The sequence below is a fragment of the Solea solea genome, chromosome 6 (assembly GCF_958295425.1).
Source record: "Solea solea chromosome 6, fSolSol10.1, whole genome shotgun sequence".
Lineage (NCBI taxonomy): Eukaryota > Metazoa > Chordata > Actinopteri > Pleuronectiformes > Soleidae > Solea > Solea solea.
This window is the reverse complement of record NC_081139.1, coordinates 26,633,540-26,657,144: the sequence shown is the minus strand read 5'-3', so window position 1 is coordinate 26,657,144 and position 23,605 is coordinate 26,633,540. Positions and strand designations below refer to the sequence as shown.

At 39.1% G+C, this 23,605-nt stretch overlaps 1 protein-coding gene and 4 non-coding genes across 6 annotated transcripts; 1 reads left to right on the top strand and 4 right to left on the bottom strand.

Annotated features, from left to right (window-relative positions):
* Positions 1–738: 738 nt before the first annotated feature.
* On the top strand, positions 739–810 carry trnae-uuc (transfer RNA glutamic acid (anticodon UUC)). Its single transcript has one exon. It is a non-coding gene; the product is annotated as a tRNA-Glu (tRNA).
* Positions 811–1,965: 1,155 nt separating this feature from the next.
* stimate (STIM activating enhance) lies at positions 1,966–22,863 on the bottom strand. Of its 2 annotated transcripts, none has more exons than XM_058631417.1 (9): positions 22,638–22,863; positions 20,411–20,898; positions 13,906–13,954; positions 13,717–13,812; positions 11,786–11,907; positions 11,449–11,561; positions 10,633–10,710; positions 10,312–10,455; positions 1,966–5,201 (listed from the first exon to the last, which is right to left on the bottom strand). In XM_058631417.1, exons 2-9 carry the CDS (start codon positions 20,634–20,636, stop codon positions 5,088–5,090), a joined length of 942 nt encoding a protein of 313 aa, XP_058487400.1. In that variant the 5' UTR covers positions 20,637–20,898; positions 22,638–22,863; the 3' UTR covers positions 1,966–5,087. The 2 variants fall into 2 exon arrangements, with proteins under 2 accessions (XP_058487400.1, XP_058487401.1); XM_058631418.1 differs by having other exon boundaries at positions 20,411–20,895.
* On the bottom strand, positions 6,518–6,590 carry trnar-acg (transfer RNA arginine (anticodon ACG)). The gene has a single exon. It is a non-coding gene; the product is annotated as a tRNA-Arg (tRNA).
* Positions 8,233–8,305, bottom strand: trnar-acg (transfer RNA arginine (anticodon ACG)). Its single transcript has one exon. It is a non-coding gene; the product is annotated as a tRNA-Arg (tRNA).
* trnar-acg (transfer RNA arginine (anticodon ACG)) lies at positions 9,085–9,157 on the bottom strand. Its single transcript has one exon. It is a non-coding gene; the product is annotated as a tRNA-Arg (tRNA).
* Positions 22,864–23,605: the final 742 nt, after the last annotated feature.

Here is a 23,605-nt window from a genome sequence, read left to right as displayed (position 1 = left end):
TTTGTGCGTCATTTATCCTCATGCTAATTTACCACAGGTGATAGTTTAGCTAATTTAAACTCAAAATGTTCATTTACCAGGTTTTGTGCTTCATTAATCCTCATGCTAATTGAACACAAATGACAGTTTAGCTAACTTAAATTGTTCATTTACCAGGTTTTTGTGCTCCATTAATCCTCATGTTAATTTACCACAGGTGATAGTTTAGCGAACTTTAGTTGTAGTCCATCTTTTAGCAAGTTTTTGTGCTTCATTGAGCCTTGTGTTAATTTACCACAGGTGAAGTCTTAATCCTCCTTTCTATGGGATTATTTCTATTGAATCGTATTAAAGATAATGTAATAACCATCTCCAGCACGTTTCTGTAGGTTTATTTTAGGCTTTAATGGTGGTTAACCAGTTATACTCTATCTGCTTCAAACTGTTTTATACAAAAATAATGTACAAGAAAAGTAACAAATGATATGCTTATGTCAGGCCGGGTATGAGATCATGGTGTGCACAATAAAAGTGACACATGGAAACTTTCCTTAACTGAAGCTGAGGAGCCAGGATGTGATGCATTCAATGTGAATACTTCTTCAGGATCATCGTGACACTAAATCTGCGTCTGTGTGTGTCGCTTTAAGAATTTGAAAGCGCTTGCTGTATTTATTTCTGGACGTACAATAAAAATGTCAGGTTTCTCTGTAACTGCTGTAATGTTTAATACAGCTACATTGTGATTGCGCAATACCCTCCCTGGTAGTCTAGTGGTTAGGATTCGGCGCTTTCACCGCCGCGGCCCGGGTTCGATTCCCGGTCAGGGAACTAGTTTTTGAAATTATTATGCTGGCCGAAAAAACAAACAAACAATTTCCATCACGAATTTTGCTGTTTCGACTGGCGAACTGTCCAGGGTGTACCCCGCCTATAGCCATATGTCAGCGGAGATTGGCACATTCCACTAGCAACTTCCATCTTATTATTAGACAGTTTCAGGTTTAGCTTGTGGCTAGCTGTTAGCATTTCAAGTACCATTGTGTGTCTTCTTACGCCCCTTAAACTTAAAAATATGCAGTTCTCCAAGATGACGGAGCATTAACCCGGTATCCTCGTTAGTCCGAAAACATATCCCGGCCTGAATTTTACAAAGATTTTGTCGCCTATGTCTTATTAGCTGGCGAGTGGGAACCTGCCAGGTATAAGTAAACTGTAGTAGCTTGACTTCCATTTGCATTATCTGGGTGTGTTCTTGTGGAATACGTGTATTTTCAAAGTCTAGTTTTAATCGGACTCACACAAAAACCTTTTTTTTCCTAATGTCATGTAGGAAAACCAATAAACTATGTACAGTCCTTTAGAAAATTAAACATACGACACCTGCATGTTTATCATGCACTGGTTTACTAGTACTGAATATTACAGCACATGACTTACCGTAAAAAAACAATACTGCAATCGGGTATCAAGCTTCAGCACACACGGTCATCTTTATACTGCTAATACTGTACATTGTAAATAAAACATTTTATTTATGTATATTTTACATTTATTTTGTCCCCAAGCTTTTAATGACAGCGTTTTTTCTTTTCCTTTCTATTAGTGGTTTTCATTCATTCAGGATTCCCACAACTTCTTTGACTTCAAATTCAAGGACTTTTCAAGGAGTTTCCAGGGCCAATTCCCTTTAAATTCAAGAACCGATTGTGATGACAAAGCAGCACGCTCTGCACCTGGACAAAGTCAGATAGATCTTAAAATGTTAATTTCCCTAGTCCACAGCAATGCAGCGCAGTAGGTGGCGTTGTAACAAACAAGGGAGACATTTACCTAAATATTTCATATATTATAAATGACCCATGTCTATGTATTTACAGTGATTTCTTTTTTCGAATTCATTTCAAGAACCCTTGGGAACCCTGTTTATTCATTTCGAAACTTACTCTGCCTCGATGAACATGACAAGAAAAAACAAACGTTGGATTAACATGGTATATCACATCCTTTATTGGAAAAAGCAGTTTTAATGGTAATTTACCTCCGTCGCTTGCCCTCTTACTCCACGGGTTTCACTTAGTAAAATGCTCATTTATTCCTCAGCAACATGCCAATAACATAATGGTGACATCATCACCAGCGCCACCACAGTCACAGTCGACTTTCCGTTAAAGAGAACCAACAGTCGCATCAACCCACACACACACACACACACACACACACATCCAGTACAAACACACAAGTACACACAGACGCACTTTTCTGTCTTGTTCGACAGTAACTTAACAGTTTAGAGGTCTATGCATGTCACATTCTTCACATCAGAGCGTGCTGAATGCTGCCTGACGCCCAGTTCTCCAGCTCTCTGGATAAAACAGTTCCAAAAAAACAAAAACAAATAAAAAAACCTGCTGGTAATTTTACTCAGGCACATTACTTTAACTAAACACACAAAACACAAGAGGAAAGGTGAAAGCTAAATGGGAAATTGTGCAAGAAATGGTTCCCATATCTACTCCCTATTCAGAGTGAAGGAATGAAGAACACTTTTGGAACAAGCATAGTCACCCTTTTTTTTTTTGGCCTGAAAAATACCACAAAACAGTTTATATAAAAACCCAACAAATGATATACAATAAAATAAAAAAAAGAAACAAAGGACACACACACAGTTAGAGTAACGGTCAAACCAAAGGGCCGTGTTGTGTCCACAGACGACAAAAATGGAAGTTTGCAGCAAGCGTTTGTTAATGTGCTCCCTTTGACATGAGTAACACACACACACACAAGGTTTACAGTAGTTAAGTGTTAGCTGTGCTCAAACATGGCCGAGTCACATCAACAGGCTGATTCAAACACTGATGTAATGATGCTCCCACTGAGTGTGAGGTGTGTCCGATCACATGCACGCACACGCACACACACATACATACGTACTTTGACATTCAATGGACTTTACAAGCTGTTTGAGATAAAATCTAAATTAGTCAAGGATTTTCCCAAGGGATATACAAGAACATTTTTTGGGGATGAGGACAAAGCTTGAAAACCGCTACTTTTATGATGTCTTAAGTTGTAAAAACTGTTTTTATTTTCCTAAAATGTCCTCAATATTGGAACTGACCCTGACAAAGGTGTAAGAACAAGTACAAGTTGTCCACACATGTAATTGTATTTCTATCTTTGTGAGGACATTCACTGAAAATGTCTAACTGCTCAAACCATCTATGGTCCAAATTATTCCAAGTATGTAACGAGGGCCCAAGAATATGTTTTTTTTACTTTGTAGGCGGCTTAAGACAATTACACAATTTTAAAGTTAAATGTTAATACACAAAGAATATTTTTGACTTTGTTGGGGGGGGGGGGCACACGTACCGACACACACGTACTTGTATTCCTATCTTTGTGAGGAGAATCATTGACAAAGGTATTTTCTAGCCTACCCTTACCATCATCCTTTATTTAAACTTGGGTGAGGCCCTGCAAAATATTCCTAATTCTAAATCCACTGCTAAAACCCTGGATTAGTTAAATGAGATCTGATCCAGGTTTTTTTGAGGATCTTTGTAAAGTGGTTCTCACAAACTTGTTCCCCCGCAAACCCCTCCCTTCAGAGTGCTGCGTTTTACCTCGTACAGAACCCTTAAAAATGTCCTTCTTTCATTAAGTGTCCTTGATGGTGAACCTGGTCCCTACAAGGACAGAAGGACAAGGACATGTGAGGCATGTACTTCCACCTTTGTTGGGGGGGGAAGAAAACATTGACAAGAAGCCTTTTTGACCCATGACAGCGCAGAAGATTGACAACAAGAAGATTCACCAGCTTTGTATCCCTGACCTTTTTATGAGGAGGAGTCTGGATGTTCCACGCTGCCTCTCGACCAACGCCAGCTGGAATTTCCTGCAACCTTCAAAGGATAAGCAGTAGAAATCGGAAATATTCTAGCCTCTTACTTTATGTCTAACCAAGATGGAAGTACAAACATAAACATGCACACACACACACACACACACACGTTTGTATGGCAACAAAACCCTGTTCAGACCCGGGGTTATGATCCATCCTGAGTGTGTCCTCAGATTCAGCTGACATCCTCTGACCCGCTCTAGTGTCGCTGTTTTTACACTAACCGGTCCTCATGTATTAGTTTTTAGAGATTTCAAACTCACGGTCTGTGGGCCACACGTGGTCCCTCTATTGATTTCATGCGGCCCGCCACTTAAAGGGTTGCTTTTGGATATTTACAGATTCTCTTTGCATCCTAAATGTGTGGCTTTTATTGTGAACTATACCTTGTTTCGTATCAAAAGACACACTTTTTTTGAAAGTATGTGAAGTATCATCACAAATGGCATTATTGCTAAATCATGATATCATTGCAGTTAGACCATTTCTCACTTGACTGAGCCCCACCCCCCCAGTATTTGTAGCAACCGGTAAATGCTGTTTAATGGTAGAGCAGCGTGTGTAGAGCTCAGGACGTTAAAACCAGACTGCTCCGTCGTGTTTGAATGATTAAAAACATCATTTCGTTCCGGGTCTGAACGGGGGCTAAAAGCACACACTTAACATGGAATCTACACCAGGACTACAATCAGTTTAGACAACAAGTGAAAGGATCAAATGTAACGACCGCCGAACAAATGTGTTTGCATGTTTGGTTCAAAGGTGACCGTTTAGAGATTTGTCCAAACAAACACGATCCTGGACCAGTGAGCGTGAAAATGCACTTCCTGCCACTGACGTCCAAACAGTCTTAAACCAGTGTTCTCACTTCAATCACATTTAGGAGTTAACATTATTGTGTTTGTTCGTGGTAAAGTTCCTTGTACCAAATGTCCCCCCCCCCCCCCCCCCCCCCCAAGACAGTCACAGTCAACAGGAGTGAAATTTAAAACCCAAAAGAATGTCTCCCCCAGTGTCAAATCACATCCCAGGTTAGACATTTTTTTTTGCAGGAGAAGAGAATTCAACAACAGCATCCATCTTCTGCCGTCCATCAGTGAGTATTTCATGTTTGAAAAGAGGCTGAAGTCAGGATCTGTGGTGGTACAGGGTGGGGAATGTATGTGGATCAGTGTGGTGAAGTCAAGGTCTGCTCGGGTCAAACCGGGATCCCCATGCGCAGCTTCTTCTTCTTTACCATCTTAAGACCAGTCAACCGTCGAACATCGTCTTCATCGGACTCGTCCATTTCATCGTCTGCTGAGAAGAGGATCTGAGAAACAAATTTAAAAAAAAATGATGAGGATTAAATGACAGGACGAGATGATCATATAATAACAATGTCTTTTTACGACTGAGAAACGTCTCGTGACTGGTGGGTAGAGATACCAGCAGAGAATTATGTGAGTATTTTTTTCATCAATTTCCTCCTCTGCTGTATGGAGGACAAAACCTGACTTATGTATTAATAAATAAATAAATAAATAAATAAATGTAAAAATAAATACAGAAATAAATGTATAAATAAATAAAAAATAAGAAAATAAATGCATAAATAAAAAAATAAATGCATGAATTAATACAGCAATAAATAAATAAATGTATAAATAAATACAGGAATAAATAAATAAATGCATAAATAAATAAATGCCTTACATTTATTTCTACATTTCTGTACACATTTATTTATTGCTGTGTCCAGATATTAATAGGTAGGAGGTCCTAACCTCAGTCAACAGCATGATTGGGTACAGGAGTGTGCTCGATTCGGGTCGACGGCTTCTGCCTTACTAGCAGCGCTGAGTCGTGTACAGGAATGTTGTTGGCTACCAGCTCGCCCAGCACTGTTGCCAACTCCTCAGTAAGGAAAGTCGCTATTGGCTGTCCTAAAAGTCACTAAATGACGTCATCCGTAGCTTGTACATGGCATGTACTTGGCACAGTAACTGCAGAGTGATACATGCTTTCACGTGAGAGTCTCCAAAAACCACAAAAGTATCCAATAACACCAGAAAAAGTCGCTAAATTTGTCGCTAGTCGCACAACAAAGGTAGCAACACTGGGATGATCATTACATCATTACATTACATTACACTAACTGGAGCTGCTTTGCAATGTTACGTTAAAGGGAGGAAGGCTTGGGATTGGGAATCGTTTGCGTTTGTCTGGGTCTCCGATTTGACCAATCATGCTGTTGACTGAGGTTAGGACATCCTACCTCATTAACATATGGACACAGCAATAAATAAATAAATAAATAAATGTGAACAGAAATGTAGAAATAAATGTAAGGCATTTATTTATTTATGCATTTATTTATTTATTCATTTATTTATTTATGTATTAATTTATACATTTATTTATGCATTTATACATTTATTTATTTCTGTATTTATTTCTTTATTCCTGTATTTATACATTTATTTATTGCTATATTTATTTATGCATTTATTCATTTCTGTATTAAATTATACATTTATTTCTATATTTCTGTATTTATTTATTTATACACAAGTCAGGTTTCTTCTTCCATACTGCTTTACGGGGCTCTCCCTCCTTATGACAGCAAAAGAGAAAAAGAAAAACATTCGAGCTAGCCAGGAGTCGAACCTAGAATCTTCTGATCCGTAGTCAGACGCGTTATCCATTGCGCCACTAGCCCCATGCACACACACTCAGAGCTGCCGTATATGATTCCCTCCTCAGAGTGTGAGTCAGCCCCAGCTCCACCCCCACAGCCGTGCAGCATGCTGAGCGCATGCTCGCTGAATGCTGCGGCACCACATGGAGGAAGTGAAGCAAGCATTCTTTCTTTTGTCTGCACTGTTTGTCTGCAGAGTCACATGTGAAAACGCCCGACAAAGGACATTTACATCTCTATGAGTGACCTAAAAAACATGCAAACGTGTGGCTCACTGAGGAAAAACAATCAGAAATAGACGATGGATATTTAGTGACTATTTTATGCTTTCTTTGCTGCATAAAAAAAGAAATCTTTACAACTGATTCATTCTGGTTTGTGGACAAAACGACACGTTTGAGAACATCATCATTTCCAGGTTTTAAAGACACTTATCAACATTTTTGTAACATTTCATGGACCAAACGATTATTCGAATAATCTCGGTCCTGTAAATAATTATCTACCTTATTTATATCTGTCTGTCTGTCTGTCTGTCTGTCTGTCTGTCTATCTATCTATCTATCTATCTATCTATGTGTATATATATATATAAATTAATATATATATATATATATATACATATATATATATGTAAATAAACATACTGTATATACTGAATATATACAGCACTTAACAGGTTTATTAGACCACCTGTCATAAAAACTGGAAAACATAAAGTCAATACTTTCTAAAACCTTAGTTTAAAACTAACAAAATGTTATATTGTTGTTAAAATTCGAGCCGGCTCACTGGGCGTCTTCTCTGAGAAGTAGGAAATTAATCAAGCATTATAATCAACAACTAAAACTATTTTTTTTCTGTTCAAGAATGCAATTAAATAACACATTTTTGACATCTTAGTCAAGAAACAATAATGTCCTTTTTTTTGACTATTTTTTTCTGTTTAGTTTCTAAAACAGTACATTTTAAAGCACCATTACAGAAACATAAAAGCATATTTCGATAATTAGCAGTGCTGTTAACTAAGGGCAGCTGTGGCATTAACATTACACTGGGTGCGGGTCTAGTACAACTGACTAAATATTACCTTCAACTGCAGGTTCAAGTTAAAAGTTATATTTGAGTTAATGCAATCAAATCCAGCTAGGTTGGGAGTTCATGATAATCCACAGTGCTACTTAAAATCATAATAAAGTCACAGATGTGTCATTTATATAGCATTAAATTGTAGATTCATATTATATTAAGAAACCTATTTAAAAGAGAGCCCAAACAACAAATCTTACAGCCCATTGTACGAGCGGATGTTGTTATGTGGAATGATTTACTGACGAGGATCAAAAAAGAACTGTATCTTGTGTCTTTTTATCTTATTGATAAACACCTAACCTGACAGATTAACCAAATTTAAAGCTGCACACTTAACTATCAGAAAAGTATCCACAATGGCGCTCCCTCCCTATCACAACCTTTCACTGTTTATTTACTTTTGCAAATGCTTAAATAGTACCGCAAGAGGCTTGTGAGTGCTCAACATCACCAATGAGCATGCTATTTATATCAAGTAAGTAACTTAAAAACAAACAAAAATGCAGTGCAGTAAAATAATCAGTACCTGGGGAGGCAGAATCTGCTGCTCTGGCATTTAAGGAAAAACATTCGAGCTAGCCAGGAGTCGAACCTAGAATCTTCTGATCCGTAGTCAGACGCGTTATCCATTGCGCCACTAGCCCGGTGAGCTCCCAGTCTTAGCTGCGGAAAGTGATTCCATTCCGAGAGTCAGCCCCACCCCCGCAGCTATGCAGCGTGCTGAGAGCGTGCTCACTGAAGGCTGCAGCACCACATGGAGGAAGTGAAGCAAGCGTTCTTTCTTTTGTCTACACTGTTTCAGCACAGTCACATGTGAAAGCACCCGACAAATCACATTTACATCTCTTTGAGTGACCTAAAAAACATGCAAACACGTGGATCACTGAGGAAAAACAAACTGGTGATTCTAACGGTTGCTCAGTTGCAGCCCTTATCTATCTCTCTCTATATATTCATACGGTATATACTGAATATATACAGTACTTAACAAGTTTAGTAGATTATATACTTGAGTTAATGCAACTAAATCCAGTTAGGTTGGAGTTCATGATAATCCACAGTGCTACTTAAAATCATAATAAAGTCATAGATGTGTTATATATATATCATTAAACTGTAGATACATACATTATATTTAGAAACCTATTTTAAAGAGAGCCCAAACAACAAATCTTACAGCCCATTGCACAAGAAGATGCGCAAGTTTGTTTTTTTTGGAATGATTTACTGACAAGGTTAAAAAGGTACTGTATCGTGTGTCTTTTTTTATCTTATTAATAAACACCTAACCAGACAGATTAATTAAACTTAAAGCTGCATACTTAACTGTAAATCCACAAAAGTTATCAAAGTATCCACAATGGCTCTCCCTCCCTATCACAACAAGACACTGCAAGCCTGAAGAGGAAAAAAGCAAAACATTCGAGCTAGCCAGGAGTCGAACCTAGAATCTTCTGATCCGTAGTCAGACGCGTTATCCATTGCGCCACTAGCCCTCTGAACATCCCCTTGCATGTCAAAAGCCATATAACCAACCCCAACCCCCTCAGCTGCACAACACAGGGAAAGAATGTGTTGCAAGAGCAGCTACTACTACTGCTGCTGCTGCTACTACTGCTGCTGCTGCTGCTGCTGCACGTAGGAAGTCACAGAAACCACGCAGCTGCCACACTGTTTGGGCGAATGTACGTGTATGACGCACACATGTGTATAAGGACTTAAAAGCCGTAACCTTTCACTGTTCATTTACCAGAAAGAGAACAGGTCTTTCATCTCTTCAGCAGTAAACAGATTGTCTACACAGCAGTGCTGTTGACATTCTGTACAAATAAAAAAAAAACAATATGTGCATCTTTAAAAGTGAGTTGTTTCCGTAAGAAATCAAAACATTTGTGTGTGCTTTTTCCACCCGCACACATTCTAATACGTCACCGCTACTAGCACAAGTTTCCACCGCCACGAGATTCAAGGAACACCATAACAAAACCATCTATGTCATGGAGTTGTAGATGACTGTTGACACTGAAAAGCCAGTGCACTGAACTATGAATGCTAGATATGCTCCATATCGGTTCCTTATCACCTCAAATGAAAACAGTTGCCAAGTTGAACCGAAACAGGAAGAGGGTCAGCCATGGAGATCAGTAACAGCTGAGAGTCTACTACGTCATACTGAGCTTTCATGAGTTTCGGACGATCAGAGGATTTAGATGAAAAAGGAAAGATTATGGTGATATTTTCTCATGCCTCGTCCCACAGGTTTAAGCAAATGTTGAGTAAATGGAAATATTCCCTTGATGTTCCAGGTTGTGAAAGAAGACCTATAGATTCAAACAGTAAGACACCGTAACCTAACGTGACCTGGCGCTCAAAAAACATTTCTGCACATCCACCAAATCTTTAGTACATATCTCACAATCCTTGTATCTATCATAGCCGTCAAAGATATCAAAGTGTCCATGTTACCTTTTATCAAAAGAACAAAGTAACATCAGAAGGTTCACAAAGCCACATTCCTTTCCTTGCAAGAATATTTAATCAAAGGCTTAAGGCCAACAGTTAACAACTTCAACTGTACACTGTAACAAATGATCCTGCACCCGAACGAACCCTAAACTAAAACCAATTCTACACTGGCTCCTACACTTACCTCCGACTCTGAATCGTCGTGGGACAGAGCTCTTCTGTAGCGCACTTTGCTGTTCCCCCGCGGGTCCTCCTCTCTCTCCTCCAGCTTTGCTTTTGTCCTGTGCTTCTTCATGAGGAAGTTATCTACCACCCAGAACATTAGGGCCTGAAGGAAGGACAGAAACCGCCGCAGCAACAACATCCATCAGAATCAGATTTGTACACACAAGACAATGCGTGGCCAGTGTGTGAAACAATGGCGTGATTTACTGTCAGTTAAGATTCATGAAATCATCAAGAGAAACGCGTGGATTTCAGTCGTGGGAAGAGCGAGCAGACTTACGTTAACAAAGAATGGAACGATGAGCATGACAATGGCCAGCTCCAGGTCAGGATTCTCTATGGGGTTGAGGAGAGCCAACTGCAACGCACAAATACGCATATAAGCAAAGGCAACACAAACACATCTTCATTTTCACAATCCAATTATCAGTGAAAACAGTCTAAATCTAAATACACACATTTATTGAGTTTGGGGAAAGTGTGTAGTGCAGCAACACGTGTATGTGTAGGAGACACAGTTGTATATACTGTACAGGGCCTTTGAAACCCATAGCCTTTCACTGTTTATTCACCTCAAATGGCAAATAATTGTTGCTGCAAGAGGCTTGTAGCCTGAAGCACATAAGAGCAACATTACATTACTGTGGATCAGCACTGGTGCTACAGTCTGTCTTTGTGCCTCCAGATGAACAACAGAAAAACAGCACTCGATCGCACACACTTTAGTTTGTATGAGGGACACAGTTTTAGTTTCTGTGAGAGTTCAAATATCTTTTATTTATTGGTGAGTTTTATTAACCCGTATAAATTAGGATCAAAATATCAGCAGTCACGGTTCAGCCGACAAATTAAGCCCTCACTGAACATCTCTGGTGGTCAAGAGGTTAGGATTCTATGCTCTCACCGCCACAGGTTCGATTCCAGGTTGGGGATCATAGGTTAAGGTGTTAAATAAAGTCCAGTGTGACAAAACCCGCCATAGTAAAATCTGTAAAACAAATTCAAACGAAGCAAACTGGGAGAGAGAAAAGTAAGTCCTGGTTCCCTCAGAAGAACTGAGAGGGAAAAAGGGCAACAAATTCAATAAATGTCTGACCTTTTTCCACTGGGGAATGAGCAGAACCAGCATGATGAGGACTTTCTCAAACATCATGATGAGGATGTAGAGGATACACTGGCCCAGCCATGCTGTGCATTGCACTGGCTCGCCTACAAACACACACAAATAAAGAAAGACAGATTAGATTACTCCTTCTTTTGCTTCCTCATGAAGACATTATTACACAGTTTCAGTTACAGTTTCAGTGGATTAAAACTGCCAGTAAAAGAAATGACAATGCATTATTCTAGTACTGTGAGCAGCTGCTGCCCTCTGCTGGACATACCAGGAACAAACCAGAGCCTCTACTCCCCCTGAAACATAAGACTCTCACCGTATTCTCCAAAGCGCAGGGAGTCCCACTGTCTCCACTCTACAATAGCACTGACCGCTCTCACTCCGGCATAGATCAGCAACATGCCCAGAGAGGCGTCTAACAGGAAGTTAATGAGGTATCTGAGAAGAGAAAAGTGCAGTCACTGCAGTTCGTCGTGTCACGTCTTGGAAGATTAAGGCTTAATCCCAATAACATCATTCTGATTTTTCCATAAATAAAATAATATTAATTCCCACAAAACCTGACTCTCAACCCTGTAGTATGCATACCAGACCAGTGTGTGGCGCTGTAATGCTGTCAGAGAAATAAAGATACCCACTGTGTGCAAACTTAAATAATGAGTTATTTGAACAAGTAGGGCTGTAATGATTACTAAAGACACATTTTTACTATTCTGATAATCGATTAATTGGTTTGAGTGTTTTTTCAATAGTTATAATAAGCTTTCTGATTTTAGCTTCTTAAATCTGAACATTTTGGGATATTTTTTGCTCCATGTAACTAAGATATCATTAAAACTAAATAATTTCAGTTAGTGGACAAAACAAGACATCCAAGAATATCATCATTTCCAGGTTTGGTAACCCCTGATCCACATTTCCTTGATTAACTGAGAAAATAATTGACAGATTAATGGAAAATAATTTTTGAATAATGAATTATGAAAACAATCGTCAGTTGTAGCCATAAAGGAAATAATCTAAAAGTTAACATAAAGCCAACAGAACAAACTGACAAAGACGGGAACAGTGAATGCAAAACAAAACAGGTGGGACTATGACATCATTGTTTCCCGTAGTTGCGTACAAATTTGTCGTACACACAAAACCGCAAGGGTGGCATTCTGGTATTTATTCACTCTGGGATCCGCTCTGTGTGGATGAAAAGCAGAAACTCTCCTAAATTCTTAATAGTGTGTCTGAGCCCTAATGCCCCGTTCACACCTATTATTAACATCTGTCCTCACCGTAAGGCAGTCGCCAGCGTGGACAGTGCCGAGTGAGACTGTTCACACATTCAGCACATGAGATCAGATCTGGTTTCCCTACCCTGTGATCAAATACTCTACGAGTCACGTCTATTCACAGCAACATTATTTTAATGAGTCTTGACTGAACAAACGTGTCTGACGTCAACGTGTGTGTGTGTGTGTGTCAGTGAGAGAGAGAGACGGGAGAGGCTTGAATGAATCAAAGCACTATTCACACTGCTGTAACATGAAATAAGATTTCAACCACTAGACAAAATCAGGGCTTCCACACGTTGGTTGACATCAAATTCAAGGCCTTTCAGGGGCTGATTCCCTCAAATTCAAGGATGTGCTGACAAAGCTTAAGATGGGAGAGCAACCTTTAATAGTCACTTTGCCCATTGCGTCCACTTTTATTGATTTGCAGCATGCTCTGCATCTGAACAAGTTTCTTTCTTGTTTTCTTTCTTTCTTTTCTTTTCTTTCTTTCTTTGGTGAGACTGAGATGCTGGATTTTTCATTTCCCGGACATCAAGTCATCATTTGCTCTCTCTTTGCTTAACTTTACTCGCTCATTGTTCTGCACGGAATCTCACGTCAGCGGCGGAGAGAGAGAGACAGAGTGACAGTGGACAGTGTCCACAACCCCATCCTAGTAATTACAACTCCACTTCACTTCTTTCTTGCACAAAATTCAAGCACTTTTTAATGACCCATGTCTAATTTAGGGTGATTTTCCAAAATCTTTTTTCAAACTGACCAACTTAAGGATTTCAAGGACCGGTGGAAACCCTGAAAAACCACCATCTAGATGTGGTTTTGGCAATCAGATCTGAGGAGGCGTTCAGGCTAGACTAGGAAGTTTCAAACACACACCGAAGTGCGACCTGCACGTGATCAGATCACTCAGGACTCAGGAGGAATACTCAAGACTGGTGCAGGAACAGGATGGACTCACAGTGAACAGGGGTCCTCCTCTGTGAGGCCTGACAAGTAGACATTAGCAAAGTGGATGAACAACATTCCTATGGCCTGTTTTGAGGTATCCAGGAACCTGCGGAGACACGGGACAGATGATTTGCACTCCACTCCATTTTGATGCCTGGTTGGAGAAAAAAATAAATGAAAGGTGGCTCAGCCGCCTTACCAGATCCTCCAGGGTCTCCTTTCATGTTTTGGTTCCCTGAAGCGTTTCACTGTGGAGGGAAGAGGAAGCCGCTCAGGTAGAGGCATTTGAACACAGACGTACACAGAATCAATGAAACATATTATTGCTTTTATTAACCCTTAGAACACAGAGCATTTAGACTGATTTTTTTTGCATTACTATGCTAAAGCGTATATACAGAGGCAATAAGAATGTACTATAATATACAGTGTCTTATACCCTTTTTTTTCAGCACAACCTATAGGCAATCTGATAAAAAAGATATTTTTTTATTTTCACCAACGATAAAACACACCTGAGCAAAAGGTACTCAATATTTTTGTTTTATAAATTGGATTGTTGTGAAATTTGGAAATACGTATATGGTCTATGTAGCGCTTTTCCAGTCTTGATGACCACTCAAAGCTGCTTTACACTACAGCTTTGCTATTCGCCCAATCACTCACACTTTCACACAGCATGTCTATGTGCAGCGCATCTTCTATCATTACATACATTATCTCAAGGCTCTGTACATAGACATCATGGAGAGCAGAGGAACCCAATTCACACAATGAGCAAACACTAGAGGCATCAGTGGAGAGAAAAAAAACTCCCTTTTAACAGAAGAAGAAGAAATCTCTGACAGAACCAGACTCAAAGATGTGCAGCCATGTGCCAAGACAGGTTGGGGTGAATTGAACCCACAAGCTTCTAGTTGAAAACGACTCACTCTACCACTGAGCTAAGTTCAAAGCTCCCTTGGCTCGTTTTTATGAACAAAAAATAAAAGAAAAACTGTCTACTTTGTGACTTCTGCACAATTATTGCTACTCCCGTTGGTTTAAAAAAAAAAAATTCAATCATAACTTTGACTCAATAATACAAGGCAACAAGGACACACACCCCAGGATGTCCATTTAAGGAGTTGTGTACTACTCCCATGGCAATTTACCAAGGGGCACCTGTGGCACTAATCTGTGCCGCGTAAGCACTAAGGGTTAATTAATGTGAATGAAAAAATAGAGTTAGGAACACCTGTGATAGAACCACCCACAAATCCTGTCCCCTCCCACCAGTAGGTCACAAACAGTCAAAAAAAAGAGAGTCCATTTAAAAACTAAAAATAATAATTAAATATAGTCCTGGATTATAAATCCCCAATTTGCATGGGAAATGAGTAAGAATTTTTTTAATTTAAGGGGTTCATAAAAAGCTGTTTTCTCTCTCATTTCCTTTAAGACAACGTAGGAGACATAACGTGGGGTTAAGAGTCATAGTTACCCCAAAAACTATAATAATAGGAGATTATTGTTGGACAATAGAAACTTTATGAAGAAGATCCCCCTTGGTCCGTATTGCATCACGAGTTGAAAGTCCAGTTTTTAGGAGAACATGTTATTGCACAGCTATTGTGTTCTTTCCTTGCCGGTAAGATGCCAATCAGAGCCTGGTGTAAACCAAAACACACAGCTGAGAGCAGATTATTCCAGAGAGAGTTAATTCAATGTCTTACTGATTTATTATAATGAATACGTTGCAGGCCATTAGGGCAGATGATTATATGCGGTCATATTCAGGACTGATCTTCAGGGTGTGTACACGTCTGTCCTAGCGTGGCCTGAAATTCCTTCAACTTAACTCAGCACAGACTCCAGGGCCTTTTTTTTTTTTTTACACTTTTCTTCAAATCCTCAATCCACCGCCAACATTTAACTCATGACGACGGCTTTAAGTTGACAGGTCCAGTGAAGAATGTTTTACATTCAAAGGTTTAAAGTATTTACTTGTTCCAGCTGAAAATCTGGACTTGTTCTTCGTTATTTTAAGGTCCAGGGTGTAACATGTAGGAAGGTTCATTGGCAGAAATGGAAAATATTACCCACAAATATACTTGTGGGTAATATTTTCCATTGTTAAAGAGTGTAATCTTTTTAAAATAAAAACATATTTTCGAGTTACCCTCACAATTATTTTTCTTCATTTATCGATTGATTGGTCCATAAAATGTCAGAAAACGTTGAAAAAGATTCAGTTTAATTAATTAATGATTTATTTCTCGTACGGAGCCAAGAAACCAGAACATATTCACTCTTAAGAATCAGAAAAGTAGTTGATGATACGTCTTATTATATTTACTTCAGGTACTTTTGAGGTAATTGACCACGGTAGCCCCAGTGGACAAACCAGCCAGTGTTCATTTTAAATTTTAAAGAAGAGGAGAGATAGTCTTTGTAGTGTGTGTGTGAAAGCCGATATAATTCCGTGATACATTTGGGAAAGGGAGGGGAATCTGCAGTTTCACTATAACATGGCATTAGCTCTTACACACTGGACCTTTCTGGGAGTGAACTTTGATTTGTGAAAGTTCAACATACTGTTGGTAAAAGAGAAAGCAGAACTAGTGGCAAAATAACAACTCAAACACTGCCCTAATGTCAAATTACAACAACTGGGAAGTGATTAATCGGATACTTTCATATTCAGCTCATTGCTAAGCTGACGGGAAACACAAGATGTTTCTTTCAAAAAATCCCATAAAAGGAAGACATACATTTAAATTGTTCATCAGTAACTGAGCCTTTAAGGAGACACAGCAACAATTAGGGCTGCAACTAACGACTATTTTCTTGATTAAATGATTAATCATTCCTTTCCAATCCACGTCAGCAAACTACGGTGTCCTTCACATACCAGAAACAATTTTGTTGTTCTTTGTTTGCATATTTAGGTTGTAATTCTGAAGGGAAAAATACACACTTTGGCTGATTTCTCCATAAAAACTGCTGTAGAAACATGGCAGCCTCCATAAATCACTTAGTCTTATCCTAAGCGCACAACAGCCAAATCATTTTAATTTTAAAGCTTTTGCAAATGTACCTTTGTATAGTTAGTATGTTCACTGTCAGCCTAAATGTTACAAACTGGACACAGGATCTTAAAAGTGTCCAGAATTAAACTGAAAATAGATGAGACCTAACTTAATGTTACACTGCATGAAAGTGGTTTGCAGTCCTGGTGCGTGACCACAGTTCCCCAGGTAAAAGTAAAGTTGTCACTTTAATTAATCCCTGTGTGTAAAGGACTTTGAGGCCTTCTATTATAATAATAAAAAAAAGGAGGCTCATCGTGTCCAAGACAAATAAAGCTCTTGCTGTTCTTCACAATGGTGGCTTGTTTTCTATCGCACCCCAACTGCCCTCAACGTTTAACTGCAATGATACAGCTGCATGTTGACAGGGAGAGGAGCGTCAGTGTTTCTTGTGGCAAGACAAGTTTACTTTTTTATTATCAGAGATCCTCTATTCACACAAATATGGCACGAAACCTTCAGCTTCTTCTTCTTTGACGTTTTGTCCTCATAAACACAGCATCATTTCAGGAAATGGCACATTAAACACTGCAGTACATATGCCAGGCCTGTACTAGCACTGTAGCGCTGCTTTTCCTAATAAAGCAATGTAGACGAGGAGTGAGAATCACAGGGTAGGTATCTCACGATACGATACGATAAATGGTCCACGATACCAATAATATCACGATACAAAGGTTCTGTGATAATCAATATATCGCGAGACAATCATACAGCCATACATCACGATATCTGTTAAAAGTGCAGGATTTCTCCATTTATTCACAACATAGAGAACAAAGTGCATAAGGTCCATGTACTGAACGTGGATGGAGCATCTCTTAACGTAGCTTAAGTTCTCCCAAATATGTAAGTTTCCCTCATTTATTTCAGTAGCGCTGCCGTGAGGAAACATGAAGTAGTGACGCCCGGTGAGCGAAACTGGCAGGGACTGTTTATTTCAGAGCGCGTTTATTTGTTAATTTAAATATCGATATTTGCCCTGGCGTATCGATTATCGCATTGCACGAAGAAGTATGGCGATCTATCAATATTAAAAAACGATTTTGACTCGCCCACAGTGCATACAATTGCAGAAACAGCGACAGAATAAGGTAAGCCAGGGCGACTAAGGAAAGGAAATAAACGTTATCATGAAGGGAAAAACAGACAAAGACGACGAAAACAAGCGACAGCGAATGCAAGCTTAAGATACGGATGCGATTAGGCGGATTCATCTAGACTGGTTTTTATGTGGATAGTCCCTTTTCAGCCTTTTATTTTTGTCCAGACCAGTATGATTTTTTTTTCTACAGCCAAATGAACCAAACGCAGGAAGCAGACTACAACGCAGGGCATTGTGGGTAAACATAACCATTAAAAATATTTGTTAGACTCAACAGACAGTGCTGTCACTAAATACACCAGACTTCTGTTAAATATTGAGATTTTAATACATTTCCCTGGTAATTGTTGGAGATTAACCCACATTTTTAGGATTGTTAAGTCTTTTTGAACTGATCTACAGTTCGCCATTGTTTGGCTTGATTATTGTGTTGGACGTTACTAAAAAACGTACCTGGTACTATGCTAGTGGAAAAGCCACTTAATCGTGCCGTGGCAAGGCGAGTACAGCCAGTGGAAATGCGTCCTTATGTGTGAATATGACTTAAATTGACCGTAGGTGTGAGTGTGTTTGTCCTGTGACGTGTGAACCCCACCTTTTTTCGCCCTGTGTGAGCTGGGATTGGCTCCAGATTAGGCGGTAGAAAAAGAATGACTGAGTGACAAACTCTAAGTCTCATGTGTCTGAATTTTGTGTCTGCACTGCAGCAAGTGCACTTAGTTATTTTAAATAAAAACATGTAGACATTAGACATTTAAAACGGATTAATTTGAAGGTTGAAATCCTAAATTGTGTCACTTTAAATAGAAAAAAACCCATCTCCAGTGCAGAACTTCTGTCACCCAGTGTGGTTTTCTGAGTAATAACCACAACAGTCTGTGGTCTTTAGAACAAGTCATACTGCATGCTATGACCTCAGTTTCTGTTCCGAGGGTGTGAAGCGTGACTTCGGACTGAACACGCCCTGCACACAGCTGGATGTGATGTAGTGAACGCATGCAGAGACAAAAAAACACTCGGCCAGCTTCTTCAGCTCAGAGAGCTGCCTCCAGCTAAATGCGGTGCCAGACACTGACTCAATGGAACAGGGCTGAATCTTGTTTTCTTCTCTAACGCTCGTGTTTTTCTGTCTACCTCAATACAAGTCCAGCTGCCAGGCGACTCCAACGTAAAGCCAGAGATAGAGAATAGAACTGTGTGAGGATGTGAAGAGGATTTACAGTTCACAACAACTGTGGAAAAATAGGTTCCAGCAGTTTATTAAAATGCTAATTCAGTGGCTCATATTAAAAGTTTCTCAGTGAAGCAGCCGCAGCATATATTGAATAACCGTCAGTGAAGTATATTACTGCACAGACGCCACATTAGGTTTTCTTGTTGTTGTTGTTGTTCTTGTTCTTGTTTGTACATGCAGATTACAGCTGGAGCCGCAGGCATTTCTTCTTTCTCACAACATGAGTGAACTTTCATCACACACAGAGGGATTTTAGCCACTAAAAATGTACCGAAAAACTACCGATCACATTATCTGGTTATGTTGGTCTGACTTGATTTGGTATAATTTCACTCAGACTTATTAATTGTCAACTATTATTTTGAGTGTTTTTTTAAATAATTAAGAAACAAGCTTTGTGATTTTCCAACTTCTTACCTGTGAATATTTTCTGGTTTCTTTGCTCCATGTAACAAACATTAAAACTGACCATTAAAACTTTTTGGTTTGTGGACAAAAACAAGACAATTTGAGAACATCATCGATTCCAGAATTCGTAAAGATTTTACGGACCAAACAAGTACCGAATTAATCAAGAAAACAATCAATGGAACCATTGACTGTGAAAATAAATGCCGGTTGCTGCTCTAAAGCACACTGAACTATACTTTTAATGTTTTTGTGTCTTTTTTTCGGAATGCACAATGTTGATATTGGCTTTAAAATGTTTTATCCTGTATCAGCGAACATGATATGATTAATGACTAATACAGAAGGCTGAAAAGGCTGCGCCCTCTACAACTCTTATTATTTATGTTTATTGATTTTGCACAATGAAGAAAATGCATCTCTACATCTGCTGTGACAGGAGGATGAAACATATTATGTTAACTTCACTACAGAAGAGACTAAATGACCTGATATATCGGCATATCAGCAAAAAGTTCAATACAATACTGTAACCTATAACCTCTGCCACCTGCTTTGTGAAAACCCCTGCGGCTCCTATGAGCAATTTTGAAGGTACGGTGGATAATGTGTGGCAGGAAAGTTCAAATATGTGCCAGGTGGTGATGTGAGAAAGCAGCTCTTATTACCACTGTGAAGAGGAAGTAAGCAGATGTAACATTAAACTGAAATAAAGCTTGCATTGGAGTTTACAAGCAAGCAACCTCTGTTCCAGGGCAGGACGTGATCCTGCCGGCTGGGATCAATAGTGCCTGTGATGAACTCAGCGAGGAGATTGGTTAATTGCCCCGGTGATGTAACATCAGCAGTTGGTGTCACATATCTGACACACAGTGGACATACTCACACATCAGCGTGCTGAAAGCCATCATAGCAAGAAGTCCCTGCAGGAAGATCCCAAAGGAGTCCATCAGGGCGCCGTTCTCGCACCCGCGAGCATCGGTGCCTGGCGTCGGGCTGGAGGAAACCGAGGTGTTTGTGAAGGACACGGCGGACAGCCCTGCTCCTGCTGGACCTGCCAGTGCGCCCTCTCCGAGACGGGACTGCACGTTGACCACACTAACAGCAGCCATGGTGTAGAGGACGACGAGCTGGTTCAGACTCACTATTCAAGCCGAGAGCAGAAGTTTCTCACACAGAATCCCTGCAAGGCTTCCCCGTCGTCTCCAGCAGTTGATGGTCAGCTAATCGTGGTGTGGAGCAGGACAGACTCTGGTGGAAGGTGGTGGCATCTGCTCCATCGCGGGCGCACACTCATTCTCCCGCTTCATACATCCATGAAGACATGGCTGTTTGTCACTGGAGAAGTAGAACTGTCCCTCAGTGGTGGCACTACTGGGGATGAGTGGGAACAAATGTTACTCTTAAATGCATTTTTTTAATGATTCTGACTTGATAAAAATCAACAAAAAGGAAAGTAAAAGCCATCTGTGTTTGCTGTTGCTCACTCACACTGATGCCAGGGATTAAAACAGAAACATTTAATAAAGTAGTAACAAACACAGAACTAGTCAAGAGGTAAATATTGTTTACATGTGCTAATATTTTTCCAGCAAAACCTGCTGTTTAGCTTTGTCATATCAGCTTTCTCTTGTCATCTTGTCGTCTCAATATTTTTCTTTCCATGCAAAAACAAGACTGAATTAATAATGTATTATACGCTGCTGTAAGAGACGCACTCCTGTTTCTGTACCTGGGTTCCTCGGAAATGTAGACACAGGTTGTGTGTGATGTTTGTTTTGGTGTTTTTGTCTTTTTTCTATTTGTTTTGGGTTGTATATTATTAGGCAGACTGTACTTGAGGAGCCGGTTGAAAATGAGACTGCGCGTCTCAAAAGCTCAAAGGGAATATTCAAATAAATATAATCTAAAACGTCATTTTAATTCAAGTATGGATCATTAAATGCACTGTATTTTCAAAGCAACATTGTGACACATCATTAATCATTTTGTATTTAACTGTGGTTATTGAATAGTTCGGTACCAGCTCATTTTACAAGGAGCGCTGAACAACATGGGGAAATTATCTGACTGTGCATTTTTGTCAGCCACTCCTACTGCAAGGTACAGTTCACTTTAATATTCACTGTGCAAAAGTATTAAAATGCTGCTGCACTATAATATTGGTGGCCAACAAATCAATTGGACAATAACGGGAAATGTGTTTGATTTACAATCATACAAACACAATAATGTATTTTAATTATTCTAACAATGTAATTTAATCTGATAGAGTTGGTAAATGGGTTTCCATACTATGTCTCATTTAATTCATATACAAGTGAAATACATGCTGTGCAATATCAGCAAAAACATCCTATTTGTGACATATTTTACAGTGTAAACTCTGCACATAAAATACCAATGTTGTTTATTTTGGTTTATAGTGTACAAACTATTATTAAAATATTTCTTAATATTTAATAATTAGGGCTGCAACAATTTTCCATAAAATGTCAAAAAAATTGTCGTTTTTGCCAACAAAATTATTCAGTTATAATGATTTATTTGCTATATGGAGCAAAGGAAGCAGAACATATTCACATTTTAAAAAGCTGAAAAATCCGAAAAACTGTGTTAATTATTGAAAAAAACACGTTTATCAAAATAGGTGCAGCCCAAATTTACATTGTTTTTTATTTGTTGTATTCCCCTTTGTTCATAAAAAATGGGAAAAGCAATAAATAGTAAGAATGAATTGCTTACTAATTTATTACATTATTAAATATTGAGACACAATTACTAGAAGTTATACTACCGTACATCGTAGCACCGGGCGACTCCTTTTAACACTTTTAAAACCGAATTATAACATTTAAAAAAAGAGCAAACGTTGGTTTAAATTTTAGAGTAAAAACAGAAAAAACTGTCTCGCCCTGCTACAGTATCACCAAATTATGAGCTAACACTAGAGTCAGAAACGCCAGAAACATCTAGAATATCTCACCAACTACTTAAAACGAGAAACCGTAAAAAATAAGTGAAATAAAACGCGTAGTTTGGCACAGAAGTGAATTCACCGGCTGATTAAAAAAAAACAAAAAAACGACTCAGGCACCGCTATCATCACCTACCTAGCTTAGCATCCAAGCTAACTCCTCAGTGACATGACGTTAGTGACGCTCGTAAACTTTATCCTCGCTTGACATGAAGAAGCAGCGCGTGCATTGGTCTCCGGTGACTTGAACTCGCGTGTTAACAGCTCCACGGCACAGTAGAAACACGAAAAGGTGAATATCCGCAGGTCACGGGTCGCGTCTGTCCCAGCTCCAGCTGCTGGTTTCCCCAAACCAAGCGAAGCCAGCACGGCAGTGCCCACTCATGTTGACAGACGTAGTCACGTGACCCGCGTGAACACGAACTGCATGCTGGGAAATGTAGGGCCGAAAGCAGAAAGTGCACTGGCAAAACGAACGTTAACGGCAAAATGTCAACAAAACCCGTGTATTTATCGGAAAAGAATAACGACTAAAGATTAATAATGGGATACTAAGTAATTATTATGAGATACTAAGTCATAATTATGAGATAGTAAGTCACTATTATGATAAACTAAGTCATAATTATGAAATAGTCATTATTATGACATAGCATCTCATAATTATGGGATATTATCTCACATTTGTGACATAGTATCTCATAATAATGACTAAGTATCTCATAAGTATGACCTAGTATCACATAATAATGACTTAGTATCTAATTATAGTGACTTACTATCTCATAATTATGATGTAGCACCTCATAATGACTACGTATCTCATAATTATGATTTAGGATCTCACAATTATGACTTAGTTTCTCACAATAATGACGAAGCATCTTATAATTATGACCTAGTAGCTCATAATGATGACTAAGTATATCATAATTATGACCTAGTATGTCATAATAATTTCACAATTATGACTTAGTATCTGACAACAGTGACTTTGTCATTATTTAGTCATTATTGTGAGATGCTAACTATCTCCACAGTTTGTCCGACTGGGTTGTTGTTTGTCTGATGTGGTGGTTAGTGATGTGGGAGCCCCACAGGGAA